Below are 21,378 nucleotides of genomic sequence, written 5' to 3'. Positions count from 1 at the left end.
TGCTAATCCCTGACTGCACATAGGTATAGATTAAACCTTATGCAAAGTGATGGATATACAGAAAAACATAGCATGTATAGGGAAGACTAAGTGCTGTGTGCAGGTTCAGGCTTCTGCTGGGGGGCTGGGAAGGCTCCTCCTGTGGATAAGGGGAATACTGTACTCAGAAACAAACTGGGATATTTCACCATGGCTCTTTGTTATGTTTTGAAATCACTAGTGGGCCAAAAAGGTTTTTCAGAAGGAAATCCTTTCTATCCTGAGTTATAAATTGTTTAATCAGAAGAAATCAGACTCTCATTTCTTTTTTCCTGGAGTGATCAAGCTCATGTTTAGTAAATGCTCTGTTTTAGCCTTTTGCAACCTGCCACATAGGAGCAGGTATATGGTGGGGTGCCTGGGCCCAGCCTTACTAGAAGGGCAAAGCTTACACCAGCCCTTGCTGTGCAAGCTTATACCACACCCTTTACTGAGGGTGTGGAGCTCTTATACTTGTTCTGGAGTCATTTCCTCCTTACTGAAGTAGAAGTTGATATAACTTCAAGAAATATAGCTCACAGTGCTTGATAAATCACTCCACAAACACAGCCCTAAATACTTACTGCTCTATCTGATGGTGGGTACAGGAAAGCATCTCCTCTTACTGTCTTTCCAGAGGGCACCTCTGGAAAGATGATACTGTCTTTCCAGAGGACACCTCTGGAAAGATGAACATCTGTTTTGGAGCTCAGCCTTCCCAGCCTGGCACTCGTGGCTCACACCTGTAATCCTAGCTACTCAGGAGGCTGAGATCTGAGGATCACAGTTCAAAACCAGCCTGGGTAAGAAAGTCCATAAGACTCTTAGCTCTAATAAACCACTAGAAAACTGGAAGTGGTGCGGTTGTTCAAGCAGTAGAACACTTGCCTTGAGCTGAAGAGCCCAGGGACAGCGCCCAAGCCCAGAGTTCAAGTCCAGCAACCAAAAAAAATAAAAAAAGACTGCTTCCTAAGTCACTGCCCATAGTGTGCTTTCACACTCATTTGTGAACAATCCCCATTCCATCCTCTGTGTCTGAAAACTAGCCACAAGTGCAAGTGGAGTTGGAGCGTGTATATGAAATTACTCATTCACCCCACAGATGGAGCTGGGAGTCTCATGGGTCTTAAGACCCCCATGCTCTATTTCCATTTTCTGAGGACTTAATGCTCCCTCAGGACTAGATGGGAGAAAAGGACTTAAGGACTGAGAAAATGTCCATGGGAGGGTGAGGCCCAAAGCTCCATGTAGGAAGTGCCTGGCACTGGCAGTGGCCTTCTGCCAATGTTGTGAGTGCCAGGATGAAGGAGTATGAGAAGATGTGACAGATTCCTGGGAAACATGTACACCCACCTCAGCTCGCAGCATTTCTTCCTCCTTTTCCTAGAGAGAATGTCTAGGAGAGAGGGAAGGCTGGGAACATAGAGAACAACCAGCTAATTCAGGAAGGCTATCTGGAGGAGGTGACACTTGAACTAAAACTTAAAAGAATGTGCAAGAAGCTGGGTGCTGGTCTCATGTCCGTAATCCTAGCTACCCAAGAGGCCGAGGCCTGAGGATCACAGTTCAAAGCCAGTCCAGGCAGAAACGTCTATGTGACGCTTATCTCCAGTTGATTACCAGAAAACTGGAAGTGGAGTTGTGGTTCCAAGTGGTAGAGCAGTAGTAGCCTTGAGCAGAAAAGTTCAGAGATAGCACCCAGGCCCTGAGTTCAAGCCCCACAACCAACCAAAAAGAAAAAAAGAATGAGCAAGAACAAGGTAAAAGAGTAGGAGGGAACTGTTTCACATGAGGGGACAGGAGGAACAAGTCCAAGGCAGTAGGGACTGGACACACTGGTGACAGCTCCCAGGTTTAGGAAAGGACCAGCAAGACAAGTAACCAAGGTTGGCAGATTGACTCAAGCTCTCTGCTCTGGGAGTCCATAAGAAGTGCTGAATCAATGGCATGAGGGGTAAAGCAAGAGAGAAGGAGCCCACAGTGACAGTCAAGAACTGGGACCCGAATGGCTACTGGGAGACACTGGGAGACTGCGGTTGGCGGAAGTGAAGGACAGACTTCCTCAGCCCTGCTCTGTAGTGTGTTTGCCGAGTACTTCCCCTTTCTTCTGCTCCCTGAGTTCCCTCCTGGCACAAACTCCCTCGAAAAGCTAAAAATTCATCTCATCTGACCCAAATCAGAGGGTGGATGAGCTGGGGCTTTATTACACCCTGGTTAAAATGAGTCTTGTGGGAGAGGATGGGCTACATTATAATTGCCTCTTTGGTCACCTCCACCCACCGAGTCCTAACCATGGTGGAGCTGCCTCTCTTTGGAAGCCATTGTACCTTTCCCTCGACTTGTGTTCATTAGTCTGAAGAAAATAATCTTGTCATCCTGGGATAGAACTGAGAGACCATGCAGGAGGAGGTTTGACCTCCCACAAGCTTCTTTTAGGAAAAATGTCATGGGAGGTCTTGGAGATGTGTCTCGGGGGATGGGGCAGGACTCATGAGAGACTAGGGTGAGGGCCATTTCACAAGGAGTAGGAGCACCTCCTTCTGCAGTGTTTTCCTTTGTGACTTTGAACTTCCCAAATTGTTCTGTGGAGTTAAATGTACCATCTATTTAGAATTAAGCATCGGACAAGTTGGTGGAGGTACTGTTAACTGGATTTAGAAGAAATATTTCAGGAAAGAGTGTGGAGCAACTAAATGAATCATCATAGCACTCCACGTAACAAGTAAAAGCCCTCTCCAGTACCCCCTCCCTCCCTTCTCCCTTCCTTCTAGGAGACACCAAGAAACTGGCTATGAATCAGACACGTTGGGGAGCATTTGGGAAGCTCAGCTGCAAATGCTGCAGATGTGATGGGTGAGTTTCAGGCCTTAGGTGGTGAGTTGCAGGTGAATATTCACACACAGAATGTTGTTTGCCCACTACACTACTGCATTTTCTGTTGTTGGAACCAAATATCTAAGTCTGGGTACCTTATAAAGAATAGATGGTTTACTTAGCTCCTTACTGTAAAGATCCAAAGACTACAGATGGTGCTGGGCACCGATGGCTCAAGCCTGTAATCCTAGCTACTCAGGAGGCTGAAATATAAGGATCGTGGTTCAAAGCCAGCCCAGGCAGGAAAGTCTGTGAGACTCTTATCTCCAATAAACCACCAGAAAACCAGAAGTGGCGCTGTGGCTCAAGTGGTAGAGTGCTGAAGAGCTAAGGGACAGCATCCAGGCCCAGAGTTCAAGCCCCATGACCAACAACAACAAAAAAAAGACTATAGATGGTGCAGGCATCCGCTGAGCTCTGGGGAGAGCCTCCTGACTGTATCACCACAATATGGCAGAGGTGACACAGTCACATGACAAGACAGATTTCTACTACCTCAACACCACCATATTAGCACCAAACTTCTAACGCTTCAAGCTTGGGGGAACACACTCAAGCCATTCCAAGCCATAGTGCACACTCAGAAAGGCACTTGGCAAATGAGAAACATTGCATATTTGTGTGAGCTTTCAAATACTGCTCTATCTTCTCTTCACAAATAATGAGCTTCTGTTCCCAGCCACTACCACCCTGCTCAAGCATGATAGGAGCTATATAGGAATTACAGATCTTGTTTGGAGAGACAAGATTATACACACAAAAATCTAAGCAAGAAAGAAAATGGACTGGAAAAAAAAGTACATCTTGCCTCCTGGAATTGAATCAATTAATAGGTATTAGTTATTGTGTTATATTAACCAAATGTCCTCAAACTTTAGCAGATTAAGAAAACTGTAAATATATGGTTTTTACCTCATGATTTGTACAGTCAGGAGTTCAGAGCAGCTTTGCTGGGGAGTTTCTGGCTCTGGGTTTCCCCTGAGGTTGTGGTCTAGCTATTGACTAGCACTGCTGGCTTCTGATAACATCATAGAAGGATTTGCTATCAAGATGGCATACTTAAACAGCTTCACATTGATTACGCTTGTTGATGGGAGCCTTCCATTCTGCTCCATATGGACTTCATAGGATGCTTACAGATCCCCCAACATGGCTACTAGCTTTCTCTGCAGCATGAGTTCCAAGAGAAGCCAAGTAGAGATGGCTATATCTCTCCCAACCATCACTTCCCTGATACCTGAGAGAACCATTCAAGATGTGAATACCAGTATTATTTCAGATTGCTCCACTATGTGAACTAAAATAGAAAATCTGTCTTCATATTGCCTACACAAGTTGTATGAATTGATAAGCATCTATTTGTGGATCTATTTCTATGGATAGGCGTCTATTTCTATGGATCTGTCTTTCTGTGTGTGATCCTGGACCCATTAGTTTACATAGTGGTTCTCTAATGTATTTTCCTATCTGGTAGGGCTGCTTAAGTGGTAGTCTTCCTATTCCCATGATTCATCTGTTCCAAAAATGCCTTGGCTTTTCTTGGCTTTTCTATATGAACTTCAGAACCAGCTTCTCTAATATCAATAGAAATTCTGGCTGATGTCTTAATTGCTATCACATTGCGTTTGTTGAAATGATTAAGATGGAATTGGCATCTTTACAATATTGTGACCCCTTATCTAAGAACAAGGCCTATCTTCCTATTGTCATAATAAGCATTGTTGAATGCTTCTGTCAGTTTTGAAAACTTTCTTGCTCTAGATCTTGAGCTTTACTTACGACCTTATTCCTAGGTGTTGTTTCTATTCTTCTTGCCAAGTAAATGAAGTCTTCTAACATATTTTTGACCTTGTCTGTTATTTGTAGTGGAAAGTACCCAATCTTCTCATCTGCAAAGAATGGTTTCTTGCAAACTTTTTGTTAACCTGTGTGCACACGTGTGCGTGCACATGTGTGTGCTAAAGGCTGATGCTCTTTCACTTGAGCCACAGCTCCACTTCCAGCATTTTGGTGGTTAATTGGAGATCAGAGTCTTGCAGACTTTGCTGCCCAGGCTGGCTTCAAGCTGCAATCCTCAAAGCTCAGCCTCCTGAGTAGCCAGGATTATAGGCAAGAGTCACTAGATCTTGACCCCTTTTCTAACTTTTAAACGTGTATTTCTCGTTGAACATTTCTGATCTCAAGGCAATGTCCTAGGGGCCTGCCCAGATATCCACCTATGACTCCCTGGCTCCCGTAGCCATGATTGCAGGACCCCGCCTACTCTGGACTCCTAATGAGTTCCTCCTGCTCCTTATGGGTTAGTCTTCTCTGGCCAGTGAATCCAGAAACTCTCTAAATCAGATTTAGATGCATTGTAAAGCCAGGAACATCATGAACCCAGGCCAAGCACATGGGGAGTGACCAGTAGCAGGACTCCAGGAGGAAGCAATCTGTGGCAGGTGAGTGTCCAGCTTGCATCCTAATTGCTCTTTCTATGGGAAGGCTTCCTAGCACCCAATAGCCTTCAGCGTCTGCAGTAGGCAATAAAAGAAATTATAGCCAAGGAGAAACTGGACACGAGTATAAATAGGAAGAGGAAATGCTTGGACTTTCTTGGGGCCATAAAAGCTCACTATAATATTATACATAACTGCAATTAAGCCTGAAAATTGCAAGCTTCCAATGTGTTTGTTCCTAGCCAAATGCCAGGAGGTTCTCCTGGTGAATGGTGTTCACACAGAAGAAAAGCGCAAGTTCAGAAGCAAATCTGAGGTTTCATTTCCTTTGGAAAACACAGGCAGGGCTGGGATCTTATGGCATCTGGCTGGACCCCTGATTTGGGCCATGTCTCCAAATTGGGGTGCACAGAGGAGGGCGACACATTTTCAAAGGATGAGACATTAACTGGAATATCACACACCTGTGCCAGCCTCGGGCTGTGATTCTGCCCGCCTTCCTCCCACAGCTGCTACCCCACAGGGACCACTCCCAGACCGGATTCTGCACCACAAGGTCTGGGGTAAGAGAAGGGCAGGGAGTGGCTGTGGATAATGAGAAGCAGCTGCCTGGGTGGGAAGCTACAGTCTTCTGACTGGTTGCTGACACCCTCCTCAAATGCATCACCGCACAGTCCCCTCCCACCCTTAACCTCCCATGGCCTCTTTAACAGAGTCCAGATGCTTGGGAACCTCCTCATCTCCCTGCCTCACCTTCCCACCCACTGTGATCTGTGGCCTTCCAACCTCTTCCCCCACCTTGGACCTGTTAGTCCCCAAACTCACCCACTTTCTACCTTTGAACCTGGTATCACCCCCAAACATTCAATACTCCTACATGCATGTGACATGCTTGCTCAGCCTCCGTGTCTTACCTAGCATACGCTGTCCATCTTGCTGGAATGCTCTGCTCCCTGGCCCCATGCCCAAGCTGCCTGGGGGCCTCCCTTCCTTCATGATGTCCCTGCCCCGAGCCCAGCAGAGCCCCTGACCTCTGACCCAATGTGCCTTGTCCACACCCCTGAACTAGTACAGAGCACTCATCTTGTTTCTTTCTCTCTTCTGTGAAGTCTTAAGGCCAGGAGCCCCATTTCTTGAATTCCAGTTTCTCTAACACTTAGAGAAATGGGTAATCATTCTGGCCTTGAAGAGGTGGCAGGGCAGACTGCCTAGGGAACCTGGGGCATTGATGCTTGGCCTCAGGTCCCAGCTCTACCTCAGTTTCCTAACTTGAAACTTGATGTGATGAGGAGCTAGAGGAAAAGGTGGAGGAGGAGAAGGAGGAGGAGGTAAAATAGGAAGAGAAGGAGGAGGAGAATAATTACCTCATGGGATTTTTTTTTGGTTGGATGTGGGGCTTGATCTGGGCACTGTCCCTAAGCTTTTTTACTCATGACTAGAGCTCTACCACTCTGTGCCACAGCTAGTGGTTAATTAGAGATAAAGAGTCTCATGGGAACTTTTCTGCCTGGGCTGGCTTCAAACCACAATCCTCAGATCTCAGCCTCCTGAGTGGCTAGGATTACAAGCATGAGCCACTGGAGCCCAACTCCTCCTGGGATTCTTAAGAGGATAAAATTAGAACCCATGTAAGTTACTTAGGACAATGACTCTTCTGCAGAGTGCCCATTGAGGGCAGAAGTTTTACAGACTAGAGCTCCTTAGGGGAACAATGTGTATGTCCCCCAGCCTCAGGGAATTGTGACTTTGTGCTGATACAGGCTACAGAAAGCCACTGCAGTCCAGCTTGGGGACTCCTCCTGAAAAAGCAGCCAGGGACAGCTGGGACCCTGAAGCACACTACCACGTGCCTGGTGCTGTTTATGGGAAACGAGTGATTTATTTTATTATCTAAATTTTTGTGGTTTAATAAGGTTTAATAAGCCTCCCAAGGAGTTTTCTGGCTCAGGAAATCGCCTGTAATAAACACAAGTAGTAAATCCTTTATTTTGAACATAAAGAAAAAAATGGTGGACAATTTTTCTTAAGCAAAAACAAGTCTCCCTCTCTCCATTGCCCCTGCCTGGCAATAAATAAAGGGTGAATGAATAATTTTTAGAAACTCAGCTTGAAAATTCACCAGAGCAAAGTGGGTGTGGGGGGGACACAGCTAGAGACAGAAGACATGCTGCTGTTGCTGAGGTGCGGGGTGACAGTTTGCACCCCAAGCTACCTGGAGTGTACACAGCTTGATACCTCAGACAGAAGCTGGGGGCGGGGGGAGGGGGTTCTGACATTCAGGTAGTCTGTGACCTTGGGGGAAAGGGGTTCAGTTCGGGGCCTGTATTTCTCATCAGCAAAGTGGACATAATAATCATCTAGCCACAGAGGTGGTGAAAGGTGGGTAGGAACGAGCTCTTCTGAAAGGCAGGCGCAACAGGCACATGGTCAGTTGCTTTATGGGCTTACTACAGAACCTAGAGCAGGGACTGAGTGCATACAGTGCCACAGGAAATCTGTGGCTAAGGTGAGGACCCGGGGAGCCCCTACCAAGGCTCCATAGGTCTTTTTGGGGGAAACATGGAGGGGACCCTGTATAGTGTGGAAAAGGAAAGAGGTGTATGATCATGGGAGTTAGGGAGGGCCTGCCTCGCAGCTGTAAGGAAACATCTGGTTGGCTGACACCTTCGTCAGAGGAAGAAAGTTCAGAGCCCTCTACAGGAGAGGGGGCTGTGCTTCGTGAGGCCACGCCTTGCTGGGGCCTGGGGATCCAGGCATATCTCGGCAGGGTGGCAGGACAGGTGAGACAGGCTTCAGCCAGTGGGCACTCTGCCCAGGGTATTCATAGCTTCCATATAGGCTGATAATTGAAGTAGCCCTGCCTAGCCTCCCATTCCCTGGGGCAGCCCAAGCTCTCAAGGGCATTCCAGGGCCAAGGGGAGTAGCTCCATTGCCTGGGGCCAAGGGCAGAGTGGCACATACCTAGCAGAGACAGGGGCTGGCCGTTGCTTTGGCTAGGCCTTCCCACCTTCTCTCCTGCTAGAGCGGCCAACCCCCCCCCACACACACACACACATACACATGCACACTTGTGGGTTTCACTGCTTTAGACCACACGGCATAAAGACCTACTTCCAAAGGCCCAGGTAGCTGCCCCACCTTGTCTTGGGTCTGGAAAGGAAAACCACGGCTTTTCTACCCTTTCACAGCAACCACCAATTCCACCAGGTGGCTTAGAAGCTCCAGGCCAGGGCAAGGAAGAGCTGGGGGTGGTAGACAGGGTGGAGCTGGATGGGCTGTCTGGACACTGGGAGTCAGCTGGCATGGCCAGCCTGCCCTGGAGATTTGACAGATGGAAACACTGTCCCGAGTCCCAGATTCACTTAACTAAGAGGAATTCTGGGAGACACTGGAACTGTGGATCATAGTACTAGAATTGCCTCCATAATCACACCACCAAGGCAGCCTGGGAAGACAAGCAAGCAATACTATTAAAGCTACTTTTTAGCTGTGTGACATAGGCAGTTAGTCTCTCTGAACCCACCAGACAATGAGTGGTAAAGATGAAGTTATTAAAAGTATCTTGTGAATATCCAGGCTGTGTTCAAATATCAAGTATCCCCAAAGCAGAGAGTTTGAGGCATCCTGCCAATATGTTTAGCATCAAATCTGTCGCTTTTATTCGAGTGGATCTCATTCATATAGGTCCACCAGGTTCTATTTGCTGGTATCCTGGGGGAAACCGTAGACATAGAGGAAACAAGCCTTGTCCTGAAACAGGTCAGCAGCATGTGGGGGGTGGGGGAATGGTTGTTATAAATATCCCAAATGGGCCTGGTGCTTCAGACCAACTTACTCCACTTACATAGCACACAGTGAGATTGACATTGCCACTTGCCTGTTGCCCAGATTAGTAAACTGAGGATAGCATGTGCATGACTTCCTCATTGGAAAACCAACAACAGGGGATCTCTGCTAGCCAGGCAGCCCTGCATCTAGTTTGGAGGCTTTGTGATCTAATTGGAGGAGGGGGAGCAGGGATGAGGAGAGGATACAAGCTTGCCCATTAGAACACTCTTGTTCTAAGTTCTAAGTTCTGTCTCTGATGCTACTGCACCTTGAGATCCTAGACGGGCTTCTTCCTGTATCTCTTGCTCCCCATCTATAAAATGGCTTCATGTTGCATGCCAGCCTTGCCAGCCTCAGCCTCCCTGAGACAGGAGGTACACTGTGCTGTCCTTGCACCTGCCAGGGGTGGCTCTGGAGCTCAGAAGCACTGTCTGCAATGTCAAAGCAGCAGAGATCACAAACACATGGAAATCATGTTAGCTTCTGGGATGATTCTACCCCAGCCTAGACTCCCACCTGTGAGGGACCTATATCCTTCCTGGACTTCAGAGGGCTGACAGTGGCTGAGCTCTCCATCAGAGCATCTGATGTTCATTACCTCATTTGGTCCTTGCTGCCACACTGGAAAGGAGACATTTCCCCCCTGGCCCAGAAGAGCAAAACCAGCCCAAGTCCCATAAACCACCCATCTGCCCAAGAACAGGGCAAATGCCTCAACCTGGCCTCCTGCTCAATGTGGCTCCAGGCCCAAGCTGGCTGAAAACATTTCTGGTGTGACCCCACTCGGGGGATCTGGGGATAAATACATTTTTGGGAGGAACTCGAGAAATCCAAACCCTTCCAGATCCAAATGATGTGGAATATATTCGTGCTATGCCCAACAAAATCCTCTTTCTCCTTCACAGCTCCTGGAAGGCTTCCTGATTCCCCTCCCAGAGGGGTCAGTGTCTTTCTGTTCACACCCCCCATTTGCACTTAGCACTGAGCCTTGCTCCCCTTAGTTACCTGAGGGTGTGGGCCTCAGCAACGTGGCACATACTCTCACACCCTAGAGTGGCAATCAGCCTTCCAGGGGTAGAGTTCAAATGTTCCTACCTCTCATTCAAAGGGACTTGATAGGAGCAGCATGGTGAATGGTAACAAACAACAGCTTGGACATCAAATGCAACTGAGTTTATCAGGGCATAGTAGCATACACCTGGAATTTCAGCACTCAGGAGACTAGTGCAGAGGTCATGAGTTTGAAACCAGTCTGGGCTATGACAGAAAGACCCTACCTGAAAACAACAACAGCTAAAGAAATTATGCTGACACTTGCTGTGCGGCCTTTGGCACATTTCTGGTTTCTCTGGACCTGTTCTGTCTCTGTACTGCAGATACAGGTAGAAAATGCGCTTTTGACACTTTTGTTATTTTTTGTTATTGTTGTTGTTAGGCTTGAGCTCAACTCCTGGGTGCTGTCCCTGAGCTCTTTTTTTTTTTTTTTTGCTCAAGGCTGGCATTTTACCACTTTGAGCCACAGCTCCACTTCTGGATTTTGAGTGGTTGATTGGAGATAAGAGTCTCATGGGGACTTTTCTGTATGGGGTGACTTCAAATCATGATCCTCAGATCTCAGCCTCCTGAGTAACTAGAATTAAGTCATGAGCCACCAACACTCAGCCACAGTCATGCTTTGGAGGAAGGATTAGCAGTCAGGTTGGTTAACAGGCACTTGATAAATAGTGGCTAGTGGGGTGGGAAGGTAGCTCAGTGGTAGAGCACTTGCCTTGAATGCCTGAGGCCCTGGGTTCGATTCCTCAGCACCACATAAGCAAAAAGAAAAAAGCCGGAAGTGGCGCTGTGGCTCAAGTGGTAGAGCACTAGCCTTGAGCTGAAGAGCTGAGGGACAGTGCCCAGGCCCAGAGTTCAGGCCCCACGACCGGACCTAAAAAAATAAATAGTGGCTAGTATTGGGTATGATGGTCAATGCTAGCTACCTTCTTGGCTTGCTGCCCCTAGGATTGAAGAGAGGGGAGCAGAGCTCTCTCTTAAAGAGATCACCTGCTCTAATTTTACAGTTGAGTAACCCAATATCTTTGTGAAAGTTGCTGGGTTCTAGAGCCTTCCATGGAGGCAGAGGCCCAGGCTATGATGAAATGGTATCCCCTGCCCCTGCACTCTTGCCTTCACTTCTTTTCTACATTTTGGACCCTTCTTTCTCCTCACTTTTTAATTTTATATAGGGATGTGTGTTTGTATGTGTATTTCTAACCCCTTCCTACCAGAAATTTATGTTTGATATTAGGTGTCTACTAGCTGTTGAGAGGGGTGTGTGTGTGCGCGCATGTGTTTAATTTTTTCCCCTTTGTGTATGTTATTCTTGGAGACAAACTGCCCTGGTTTGGGCTCAGGAAGGGGGGAGGGGTGTGGCATCCCCCTTGGGACTCTGCTGTCTGCCTGCCCAACAGGGCATGGGAATCTCAGGGTCATCAGGCAAAGTTCCCAAAGCACAGGACAGAGGTGCTTCTTCCCAAAGAGACAATAAACCCGTGAGTGGCAGCCTTCCCCCCCCCACGGCTGACCACAGCTCACCCCTCTTGGCCTCCACTCCCAGGTTAATCTCCTGCCTAGAAAAACAACTCTGAGCTACCATGGTTACATCCTTTCCTCCAAGAGTGGAAACAAGACCACAAAGCAAGACACAGTAAGAATCGCTGCTAGGCAGGCCAGCCTTCAAATCCAGGGTCACCAGGGTTTGTTGCCCACTTCCCAAACTCATGGTCATGATATGGCCATCCAATGGCACAGAGGAAGAGCCCAGAGAGTTGGAAATGTCTTCTAAAATCACAGCTCCAGTCACCTGATTCTAGATCCTAACTACCCATGCTTTGTTCCTCAGGCGCTTGGCCAACACACATCATAGACTGAGTCACTGAGCACCAACACACAGGCACACAGGCGCCTCTGTTTAAGAAGGCAGAGAGAAATGCTTAAGGAAGGTGGGAATTTCCCCTCAGAAACATTTGGAGACATTATTTATTTAGACATTACTATCTTTAAAGAGTAAGTACTCAGCAAACAAGAAAATGGGGCTGTCCATAAAGAACTAATTTCCCCAGGTCAGATTGATCTTGGTTTTCTACCTAACAGTGGAAGGGCAATTTACTCACAATGTTTTCAAAAGAGAAAACCCCCTCTGAGGTCAAAACCCTGCTTCCTCTAGGCTGACTTTGGGGAAATTGGGAAAGATTGTCACTTCTTCAATGAATTTACTATCTACTAAAATGTATTTGTAATAACATGGACTGAGACATTTAACTGCCATCTGTCAGTAAACTGTCATGATAAAAATCAGAGATGTGTGATGTCTGGGAAGTGAACAGTACCCTTCTACCAGTTACTATTTCAGTATAACAAACAACTTTAGAGCTGATTGGCGCAAAGCCATTGTAAACATTGTCCCACAGCTACTGTGGAGGAAGAACTTCAGGAGAAGCTGAGCTGAATAGCTTTAGTTCCAAGTTATTCATGAGATGGCCATCAAGCTGTCAACTGAGGTTGTCATTATTAGAAGGTCTTCTGGGGCCTTAAGGGCCACCCTCAACATAGATCACCCACCAATTGGAAAATGGCTGTTGGCTGTTAATAGGAAGCCTCAGACTCATGCTGTATGACCTGCTCCATAGGGACGCTTGAGCATCCTACCAATATGGCTGCCAGCTTCCTAGAATGAGTGATCCAAGAGAGAGCAAAGCTGAAATAGTGAAGGTGATTCTGCTTCAGATGTCATATGTCATCATTTCCACAAATCTTATTGGCTACACATCTGTACTGTGTATGTGGGAGAACACACAAAGGTATGAAATCTTGCCATTACCAAGAGACAGGAATCACTGGCAGCCATCTTCGAATGTGATACCACAGCCCCCTTAGATGGAGTACCATTGTAAACAACCTGCACAACCGTGATTTCCAAGCTGAATACAGCCATCATCACAGATGTTCACTGGCTCTGTGCTAGCACTGTGCTGAGCATTTGATGGTAGCATCTGCCCTCAAGCAGCTTAGGGAACCTAACAGAGATATCCAAGCCCACATAAAGACATAAAGATGGCCAAACTCAGCTGTTCAAAAGACCAAAATCTGCTGGGTTCCAGTGGTTCACGCCTGTAATTCTTAGCTATTCAGAAGGCTGAGTAGCTAGGATTAGGAGAACTGAGAACTTCCTGGATAGGTGGGATTGCCTCAGGACAATCCAGGCTGTTCTGTGATGGAAGGGAAGTATGGCAATGGGTGTTCGCAGCACCCCGTGTACTTTCCAACTCCCTGGGGTTCCCTGCTCTCAACAGGCACTTTTCTCACCTCCTTTGTCCTCTGCCTTCCCAGTGCTAAAACTTCAGAAGATGGCAGTGTGAGTGTCCCCAGAGCTCCTCCCACTGGCACAGGAGTGTGCAGTTTTTCTCTTTCTTTGCTCCGTTTTAGCTGCCCACAGAGAAGGGTCAGGCCTTTGCTAGGATTTATTCATGGGCCATATTGAGGCTTTGCCTGAGAAGTAGGTCCAATTATTTTGTCCTGGTTGGAAACATTAACCAAATATTCAATAGCTCATGGAATTTAGTGAGTACTTTAATAAACATGAAAGACAAAATTGTACGAGTACATTTTCACACCATTGTAATGTCAAAAAATCCTAAATCAGACCATCACAAGTCAGGGACCATCGACAATAACCGAGCATCTCAGAAGCATCTTCTCTTGAGGGCTTATATATCTGTGTGACTAATGGAACACAGACATGATAAATTAATTAACCATGTATTTGTATCTATTAAATTTAAATAAGTGAAACAGCTCACCGATATACATATATAAGCTGTTCATCCTTTTTTTTAGTCAGGATTGCAAGTGAAAGGAAATTCTGCCAGCCAGGATAAAGTCAGAAGGCAAAACACATGCCACGAGGCTCCCATTCACTGGCTGAAAATGGACCACAAAATTGATTTTAAGCTTCCTGGTACCCAGTGCAAAATATGAATGTGTTACAGTGTTCTAGGATTTGGGAAACAAATGAGAAAGAACAATTCTCAGTGGAAGCACCAGGTGGTACTTATGTAAGAGGAGGATACAGTCCCTGGAATGCACAGAACAGCTGGGCTTCCTGTGCCATTCATCCTGGCATACCACAAATCCACGTTAACGGAGTGGAATTTGATGCATCAAGCCTGGGAGAAGCCTCTGTGGCTTTTGCTAAATAGCTGATGCCCACCACCTTAGTAAGAAGCTCAGAGCCCTCGAGTGCAGCGCACAGCTTCCGCTTGATCCAGACTGTGACTTATAGCTTGGCAAAGCCAAGAAGTAGGAGAGTTGACTTCCTAGCAGAGGCAATCCTCCTGCCACCATGTTCACTAACAACCCGTCTTCCTCTCTGTTTATTCCCACAGGGGTCTGGCTGAGAACATGGCCAATGGCATTGATGAGCTCATTGGCATCCCCTTCCCCAACCACAGCAGTGAACTCCTTTGCAGCCTCAATGAGCAGCGGCATGCCGGCCTACTGTGTGACGTGCTGCTTGTGGTCCAGGAACAGGAGTACCCCACCCACCGCTCCGTGCTGGCTGCCTGCAGCAAGTACTTTAAGAAGCTCTTCACAGCTGGCAGCCTAACCAGCCAGCCCTACGTCTATGAGATCGACTTCGTCCAGCCTGAGGCCCTGGCCGCCATCCTGGAGTTTGCCTATACCTCCACACTCACCATCACTGCCGCCAATGTCAAACACATCCTCAACGCTGCCAGGATGCTGGAGATCCAGTGCATTGTGAATGTATGCCTGGAGATCATAGAGCCTGGTGGTGATGGTGGTGAGGAGGATGACAAGGAAGATGATGATGATGACGAAGATGATGACGATGAGGAGGATGAAGAGGAGGAGGAGGAGGAAGAGGAGGAGGACGATGATACAGAGGACTTTGCTGACCAAGAAAACTTGCCTGACCCCCAGGACATCAATTGCCACCAAAGCCCCTCCAAAACAGACCATCTCACAGAGAAGGCCTATTCAGACACACCCAGAGACTTCTCCGATTCCTTCCCGGCCGACAGCCCTGGCCATCTGGGGGTGATCCGGGATTTCTCCATTGAATCTCTGCTGAGGGAAAACTTGTACCCCAAAGCTAACATCCCCGACAGACCTAGCTTATCTCCATTCACCCCGGACTTCTTCCCTCACCTCTGGCCAGGGGACTTTGGTGCCTTTGCCCAGTTGCCTGAGCAGTCCATGGACAATGGGCCACTGGATCTAGTCATCAAAAACCGGAAGATCAAGGAAGAGGAGAAGGAAGAGCTTCCCCCACCCCCACCCCCACCCTTCCCTAGTGATTTCTTCAAGGACATGTTCCCTGACCTGCCCGGGGGGCCTCTAGGCCCCATCAAGGCAGAGAACGACTATGGTGCCTATCTCAACTTCCTGAGTGCCACCCACCTGGGGAGTCTCTTTCCACCTTGGCCACTGGTGGAGGAGCGCAAGCTGAAGCCCAAGGCCTCTCAGCAGTGTCCCATCTGCCACAAGGTCATCATGGGGGCTGGGAAGCTGCCGCGGCACATGAGAACCCACACTGGGGAGAAGCCATATATGTGTAACATCTGCGAGGTCCGCTTCACCAGGTGCGCAGACGCAGCTGAGGTGGGGGCGGGGGGGGGGGTAGGGGGGCTGGGCCAGGGCCAGAGGCGTGGTGATGACAGCAGAGAGATATAGCAGTGAGCAGCTGACAGCCCCAGCAGCCCTACAATGCTGCCCTCAGGACATTGTTATTATCCCACAGAGCAGCTGGATCCCACGTTCCTCAGATCCACCTCCCCCTGAACGGTCCATAATAATGGCCCTGCCACATCATGTCCTCTTGGGCAGTGCTACCCCACTTCCTAGCTCCTTTTTTCCCCCCTGAGTTCACTTAGCTTCATGAGGCTGGGTGAGAATGCCTACTAGACAAGGCTTCACTAAAGCACAGAATGCTAGGGAGATAGATAATATGGAGCGCATGTGAGAATCAAGTTCAAGTGTAATTCATTCATCTTCAGCAGAGAGCTTGCTCCAGCCTGAGAGTGCCAGGCCCCCTAAGAATGACCCCACAGATCCAATCCAGATCTGGGCCACTGAATCCACCTGGAGAGCCCTGGCCTGCCTAGCCTGGCTTCTCCTTCCTGGTTTCTTGTGCCTGTCACTCGGTAGACGGTTGACAGTGGGAACTCCCCAGCTGGTGGCTTCGGTGGAATAAACAGCTGAGAGTAACACACAGTGATCCCACCCCTCCAGCCTCCGTGAGGTGCATGCTGGGATCGCCAACATGCAGGCCCCACCTTCACTAGGGAAGTTTTAAACTGGACCAGGCACTGCCCTCTAGACTCTGGAACATTCTCCAGAGGCCTCCTGGTTGGAGCAGCAATGCTGTTTGGTAGGGAGGACAACATTCCAGAAAAGTCCCTCCCAGTGCATTCCTTATGGCCCCTTCAGCAAGCCTCAGTATCTGTGGTCTCCCTACCCCTCTTCCGGCCACCCAGCCATCTGCCATGCCCGCCTGTGGGTTCCTCCCACTCAGTGGGGATGACAGCCATCTGGGTTCCAGGTCTGTCTCCAGCTGCAGCATCTGCCATCCAGCCCCCATCCCCACCTCCCTTCACTTGGTTCCCACTGGGCTCTGACCCTCCGGAACAAGATCAGATAAGCTTTGGGGGCTCCTCTCCAGAGGCAGAGAAAGCCCAGGGTCAGAGGGCAGGAGGAGTGGAGGAGATTTTTCTGGCCTGATTCCCATCATAGACTTCATTTCTCACTATGGGCTGTGGCTGTCAGGATGAGTGCTCCGTTCCTCCTCCCTGTTACATTCTTCAGAACCACTGGCCCTTTCTTTCCTCTCCCCCACAGGGGAGGGAAAGGTGAGCTACCCAGCAAGAGTATCCAGCGATGCTCAGCCCTGGCCTAGGGCTGAGGTTTCCCTGTCACTCTCTGTAGCCAAGTCTTCCAGCAGCCATTCCACTGGGGCCTGCTGTTTGGCTGAGTCCCCCTGCCATGATGCATTATGCTTTCCCTTTTCCCCACCTAGAGGCTCTTCAGCAGGAGTGGCTGAGTGGCTGAGATACTCTGCCCACAGATGTCCTCTAAGATACAATTCCTCCAGCTGCAGCCTGACTCCTTCCTGATTCATAGAGAAGCTCCTGTCTCTGCAGTGGTCCGTAGGCTCAGGCCCTGGGTCTTACACCTCCTGTATGTCCATTCTCAGACTGTCCATGCCTGCCTCACACAGGAAGTGGAAGCTGCAGTGAGAAGTAGCCTCACACAGGAAGTGGAAGCTGCAGTGAGAAGTAGCTGGCCCCAAAGACAACAAAGGTGCCACGGAGGACATACCCGTGGGGAAAGGATGGACAGCTTCTATTGTCTCACAACCCACCTGGTGATGAGCCATGATGCCACCAATGGGGGCAGAATCACCTGCAAACATCCCAAGAGCTACAACTTTTAGTCTAGGGCCCCACTCTCAATGTCAGCCAAATGATGATAGCCCCCTCTTCCTCATCAGATGCCCGCTTTACCCACAAGACCAAGAGCTCAGCTTTCTCTTCTTTATTTTCTTCCCAGTCTGGCCCTCCCAACAGCTCTGGGAACCTTGGCCAAGATCATGTAGCAGGAAGAGTCATTTCAGGTCATCAGGTCACAAGAAGCCTGAGTGGAAGGGGCTAGAAGACTCCCTTCCAGCCTCTCTGGGAACCACAACCCAGGCCTGGGGGTCTGCTCATTCCCCGCAGTGTGATCTCTGAGCTAGGAGAAGGACTGCAAAGCAGCCTCGTGTGCACATGGCCATGGCTGGGTCTGGAGGCCAGGAGATGGCATGAGCTGGCAGATATGGGGAGGAGATAAGGTCAAAGCAAACACATTAGTGTTAGAATTGTGGAGTTTTGAAATTGGCCCTGCTGGCCATTGGTCAATCCAAAACATGACATATGCAGCTGCTCTACATACGTTTGATGCTGTGCACCATGTAGAGGATAAAAGAACACTAGAGCCAGGTGCCTATAATCCTAGCTACTCAAGAGGCTGTAATCTGAGGATCACAGTTCCAAGCCAGTACAGGCAAGAAAAATCCATAGACTCATCCCCAATTAACCACCACCAAAAAAAGAAGAAAGGCTAGAAATGGAATGCTAGTGGAATAGCACTATCCTTGAGAAACAAAGCAAAGGAATAACACTCAAGCCCTGAGTTCAAGTCCCAATACTAGAAAAAAAATAAAGAGGACTGGTCATAGTGGCAGGTACCACCCCCCCTCCATGCCCCATGCTGGAGGAGGGCAACAGAATGCACCATGCTGAATAGCTGTCACTAAATGAATGAACACACAGAGGTTGGGTACTTTGGGAGGAGCACCAGAGTGGTCATGACACCCAGGTTCAGACCCTGCTGTGTCTCTGCCTAGCTATGTGACCTGGGTGATGTCTTCTGCCCTCTATGAGCCTCAGTATCCAGGTGGAATTTGAGTGGAGGAGAGGGAGGGATGATTCCTAAGGTGCCTGGCTCATGTAAGCACTGAGCCTGCTGCATGAGGGACAAGGGCACACACAATGGCCCTTGCCTGGGAAATGCCTCACCTGCCAGGTGAGGACCTGGAGGGTCCAAGCAGGACTGCAGACAATGCAGATGGAGAGTCCCTTAGGGACTAGGCGGGCTGGGAGAACATTGCTCACAGATATGGGAGCCCTAGGAAACAGAAGATTGGTGGGTGTGGTAGAGCTGGTCAAGTGTGTGCCAGCTTCAGGTCCTCCTCTCCCTGCCCATCCTGCTCCCCACCTTCCTGGACCCTCCAGTCCTCAGTGAACTCTCGTGGGAGGGCTGATTCCTTTCCAGTCTCCTGCCACCAACACAGTGTTCACAAGAATGCCCTTCTTTCTTCTGCCTGGCCCTGGGGACTGTTTTGGAAATGAGCGCCAGTGAGACCTCTAGTGGCCGCCGGGCCCCACAGCAGCTCCTGTATGCTGAGCATGGTTTGAATCTGGTCATTTTAGGAAGGACACACCAACTTGGGCCTCAAATTGGAGACTGCAATTATAGGCAGAGACTCCACCCAAGCCTGTGGAGATGGGACTCGGACCCCTCCCACTTCTGGTCAGTTGGGGAAAGCTAGAGAAGGATGGTGGGAGGATTCCCTGCCACCTGCCCCCTCCACCCAAGGCAGATTGAAAGGCTCTATAGACTGGATTAGTGAGCTTTCGGGCCTTAAAACAGCAAACCCAGGAAGTCATTTTCCTTTCAAGACCACCAGGAGCGACACAGACTCAGCTCATACAAGCCCAAACTCCCCATCAGCTCTGGAAAGTTCAGCCATGGGAGAGCCCTTGCAAAACCTACCTAAGATTACCCCTGCAAGCTGGTGGTGCATCTGCAGCTGGAGCAGGGGCCCCCGGACCCTCACAGGAGTCCCACCCAGTACTGTGCCTTACCTGGAAATAATACTCTTAAACCCCTAAGAGCTTCATCCTGGATTAGCTGCATTCCTGTTGCACCTGGCTCTTTTGTAAACCCTGAAATTGTCTGCAGACAAAAAGGGCTCTGGGTAAGAAACCACAGAGCTGGAGGCTTGAAGGTGTGCCCTGCCTCTAGAGCACTCAAATTAGTGCAGAGGACAAGCGGCTCCCAACAGCCAGGGACCGGGGTGAGATCAGGGGCTGTGAACAAAACACCCAGGATGAACCCAAAGGGAAGCCTGTCACCTGGAGAGAGAAAGTATGAGATGAAAGTACAGTCAGTCAGTCAGAAGTGTCTGTAGGGTCAGAGAGTGAGGAGGGTCAGAATGGTGACTTCTAGGGACATAATTCTCCAGCAAGCCTATTTCCTAGGAGGGGAGACAGACAGACCCCGGTTTACACAAGAGGGGTTCATTACTCAGAGTTTGTATGTGAAGGAAGTTTGGTGTGTGTTGGGGGAGGGGAGGGATTGTGCCTTCTGCCTCTCCCTAATTCAGCTGCGGGACCACACCTGTTTGGGGTGGGGCAGAAGTCGAGGTAGATCTTAGATGGAGATCCCCATCCAGAAGCGGGGCTCTGGGGAGCCTTCGGTTCCTGAGGAAGAGAGAAGGGAAGGTGAGAAGCGGGCTTTTCCGCGCAGAGATTGACTCTCGGCTCTCGCCTTGCAGGCAGGACAAACTCAAGATCCACATGCGGAAGCACACGGGGGAGCGGCCCTACCTGTGCATCCACTGCAACGCCAAGTTCGTGCACAACTACGACCTCAAGAACCACATGCGCATCCACACGGGCGTGCGCCCCTACCAGTGCGAGTTCTGCTACAAGAGCTTCACGCGCTCCGACCACCTGCACCGCCACATCAAGCGCCAGAGCTGTCGCATGGCCCGGCCCCGGCGTGGTCGCAAGCCCGCCGCCTGGAGAGCCACCAGCCTGCTCTTTGGGCCCGCGGAGCCCCCACCCGACAAGGCGGCCTTTGTGATGCCCCCCGCGCTGGGCGACGTGGGCGGCCACTTGGGCGGCGCAGCCATGTGCCTCCCAGGCCCCAGCCCTGCCAAGCACTTCCTGGCAGCCCCCAAGGGTGCCCTGAGCCTGCAGGAGCTGGAGCGCCAGTTCGAGGAGACGCAGATGAAGCTGTTCGGGCGCGCGCAGATGGAGGCAGAAAGGAACGCGGGTGGCCTCCTGGCCTTGGCCTTGGCCGAGAACGTGGCCGCCGCGCGGCCCTACTTTCCGCTGCCCGACCCCTGGGCCGCAGGCCTGGCCGGCCTTCCCGGGCTCGCCGGCCTGAATCACGTGGCCTCCTTGTCTGAAGCCAACAACTAGACTGGCCCTGGTAGACCCCAGTCCTTGGCCCTGCCCCCTGCTCCCTGCCCTCCCCCTCTCCCAGGCCCACTCTGCACTCCCTCCAGTGGGTTTGAACTTTGTATTTTGCAAACACAAAGGGAAATGAATATATATATATATATATATATATAGTAGCAGCAAATGACGTTTCCTAGGCCTGCCTTTTGCCAGTGTCTGAACTGGCATCTCTTCCCAAAGGGGCCTGGAGCTGGCCGGATTCTCTCCCTGCCTGGCACAATGGAGGGCCTCACACTGGGTGCCAAGTGTGCTATGAAGCCTTGTGGGGCTCTAGGACAGGGCTTGCTTGGCCAGTGGGCTGCTCAGATGGAGCAAGAGTAAGGCTGGGCCTGAGCACATACCTTGGTGGACCCCACAGTGTTGGGGGGGAGCCC

The 21,378-nt window shown here is 49.7% G+C and overlaps 1 protein-coding gene across 2 annotated transcripts in view; it reads left to right on the top strand.

The window, feature by feature from the left end:
• Positions 1-21,089, top strand: part of Zbtb7c (zinc finger and BTB domain containing 7C) — a 220,380-nt gene extending 199,291 nt beyond the window's left edge. The window contains exons 2-3 of one of the 2 annotated variants that reach the window (XM_013018907.1): positions 14,582-15,799; positions 20,314-21,089. In XM_013018907.1, the coding sequence (XP_012874361.1) occupies positions 14,582-15,799; positions 20,314-20,965 (1,870 nt within the window). In that variant the 3' untranslated portion in view covers positions 20,966-21,089. The remainder of the gene's footprint in view (positions 1-14,581; positions 15,800-20,313) is intronic. The other variant, XM_013018908.1, reaches the window with a different exon arrangement.
• Positions 21,090-21,378: the final 289 nt, after the last annotated feature.

Source organism: Dipodomys ordii, unplaced genomic scaffold, assembly GCF_000151885.1.
Source record: "Dipodomys ordii isolate 6190 unplaced genomic scaffold, Dord_2.0 Scaffold43, whole genome shotgun sequence".
In the NCBI taxonomy this organism is placed as follows: domain Eukaryota; kingdom Metazoa; phylum Chordata; class Mammalia; order Rodentia; family Heteromyidae; genus Dipodomys; species Dipodomys ordii.
Note: the sequence above shows the minus strand (reverse complement) of the source record. Positions and strands in the feature narration are given on the sequence as shown.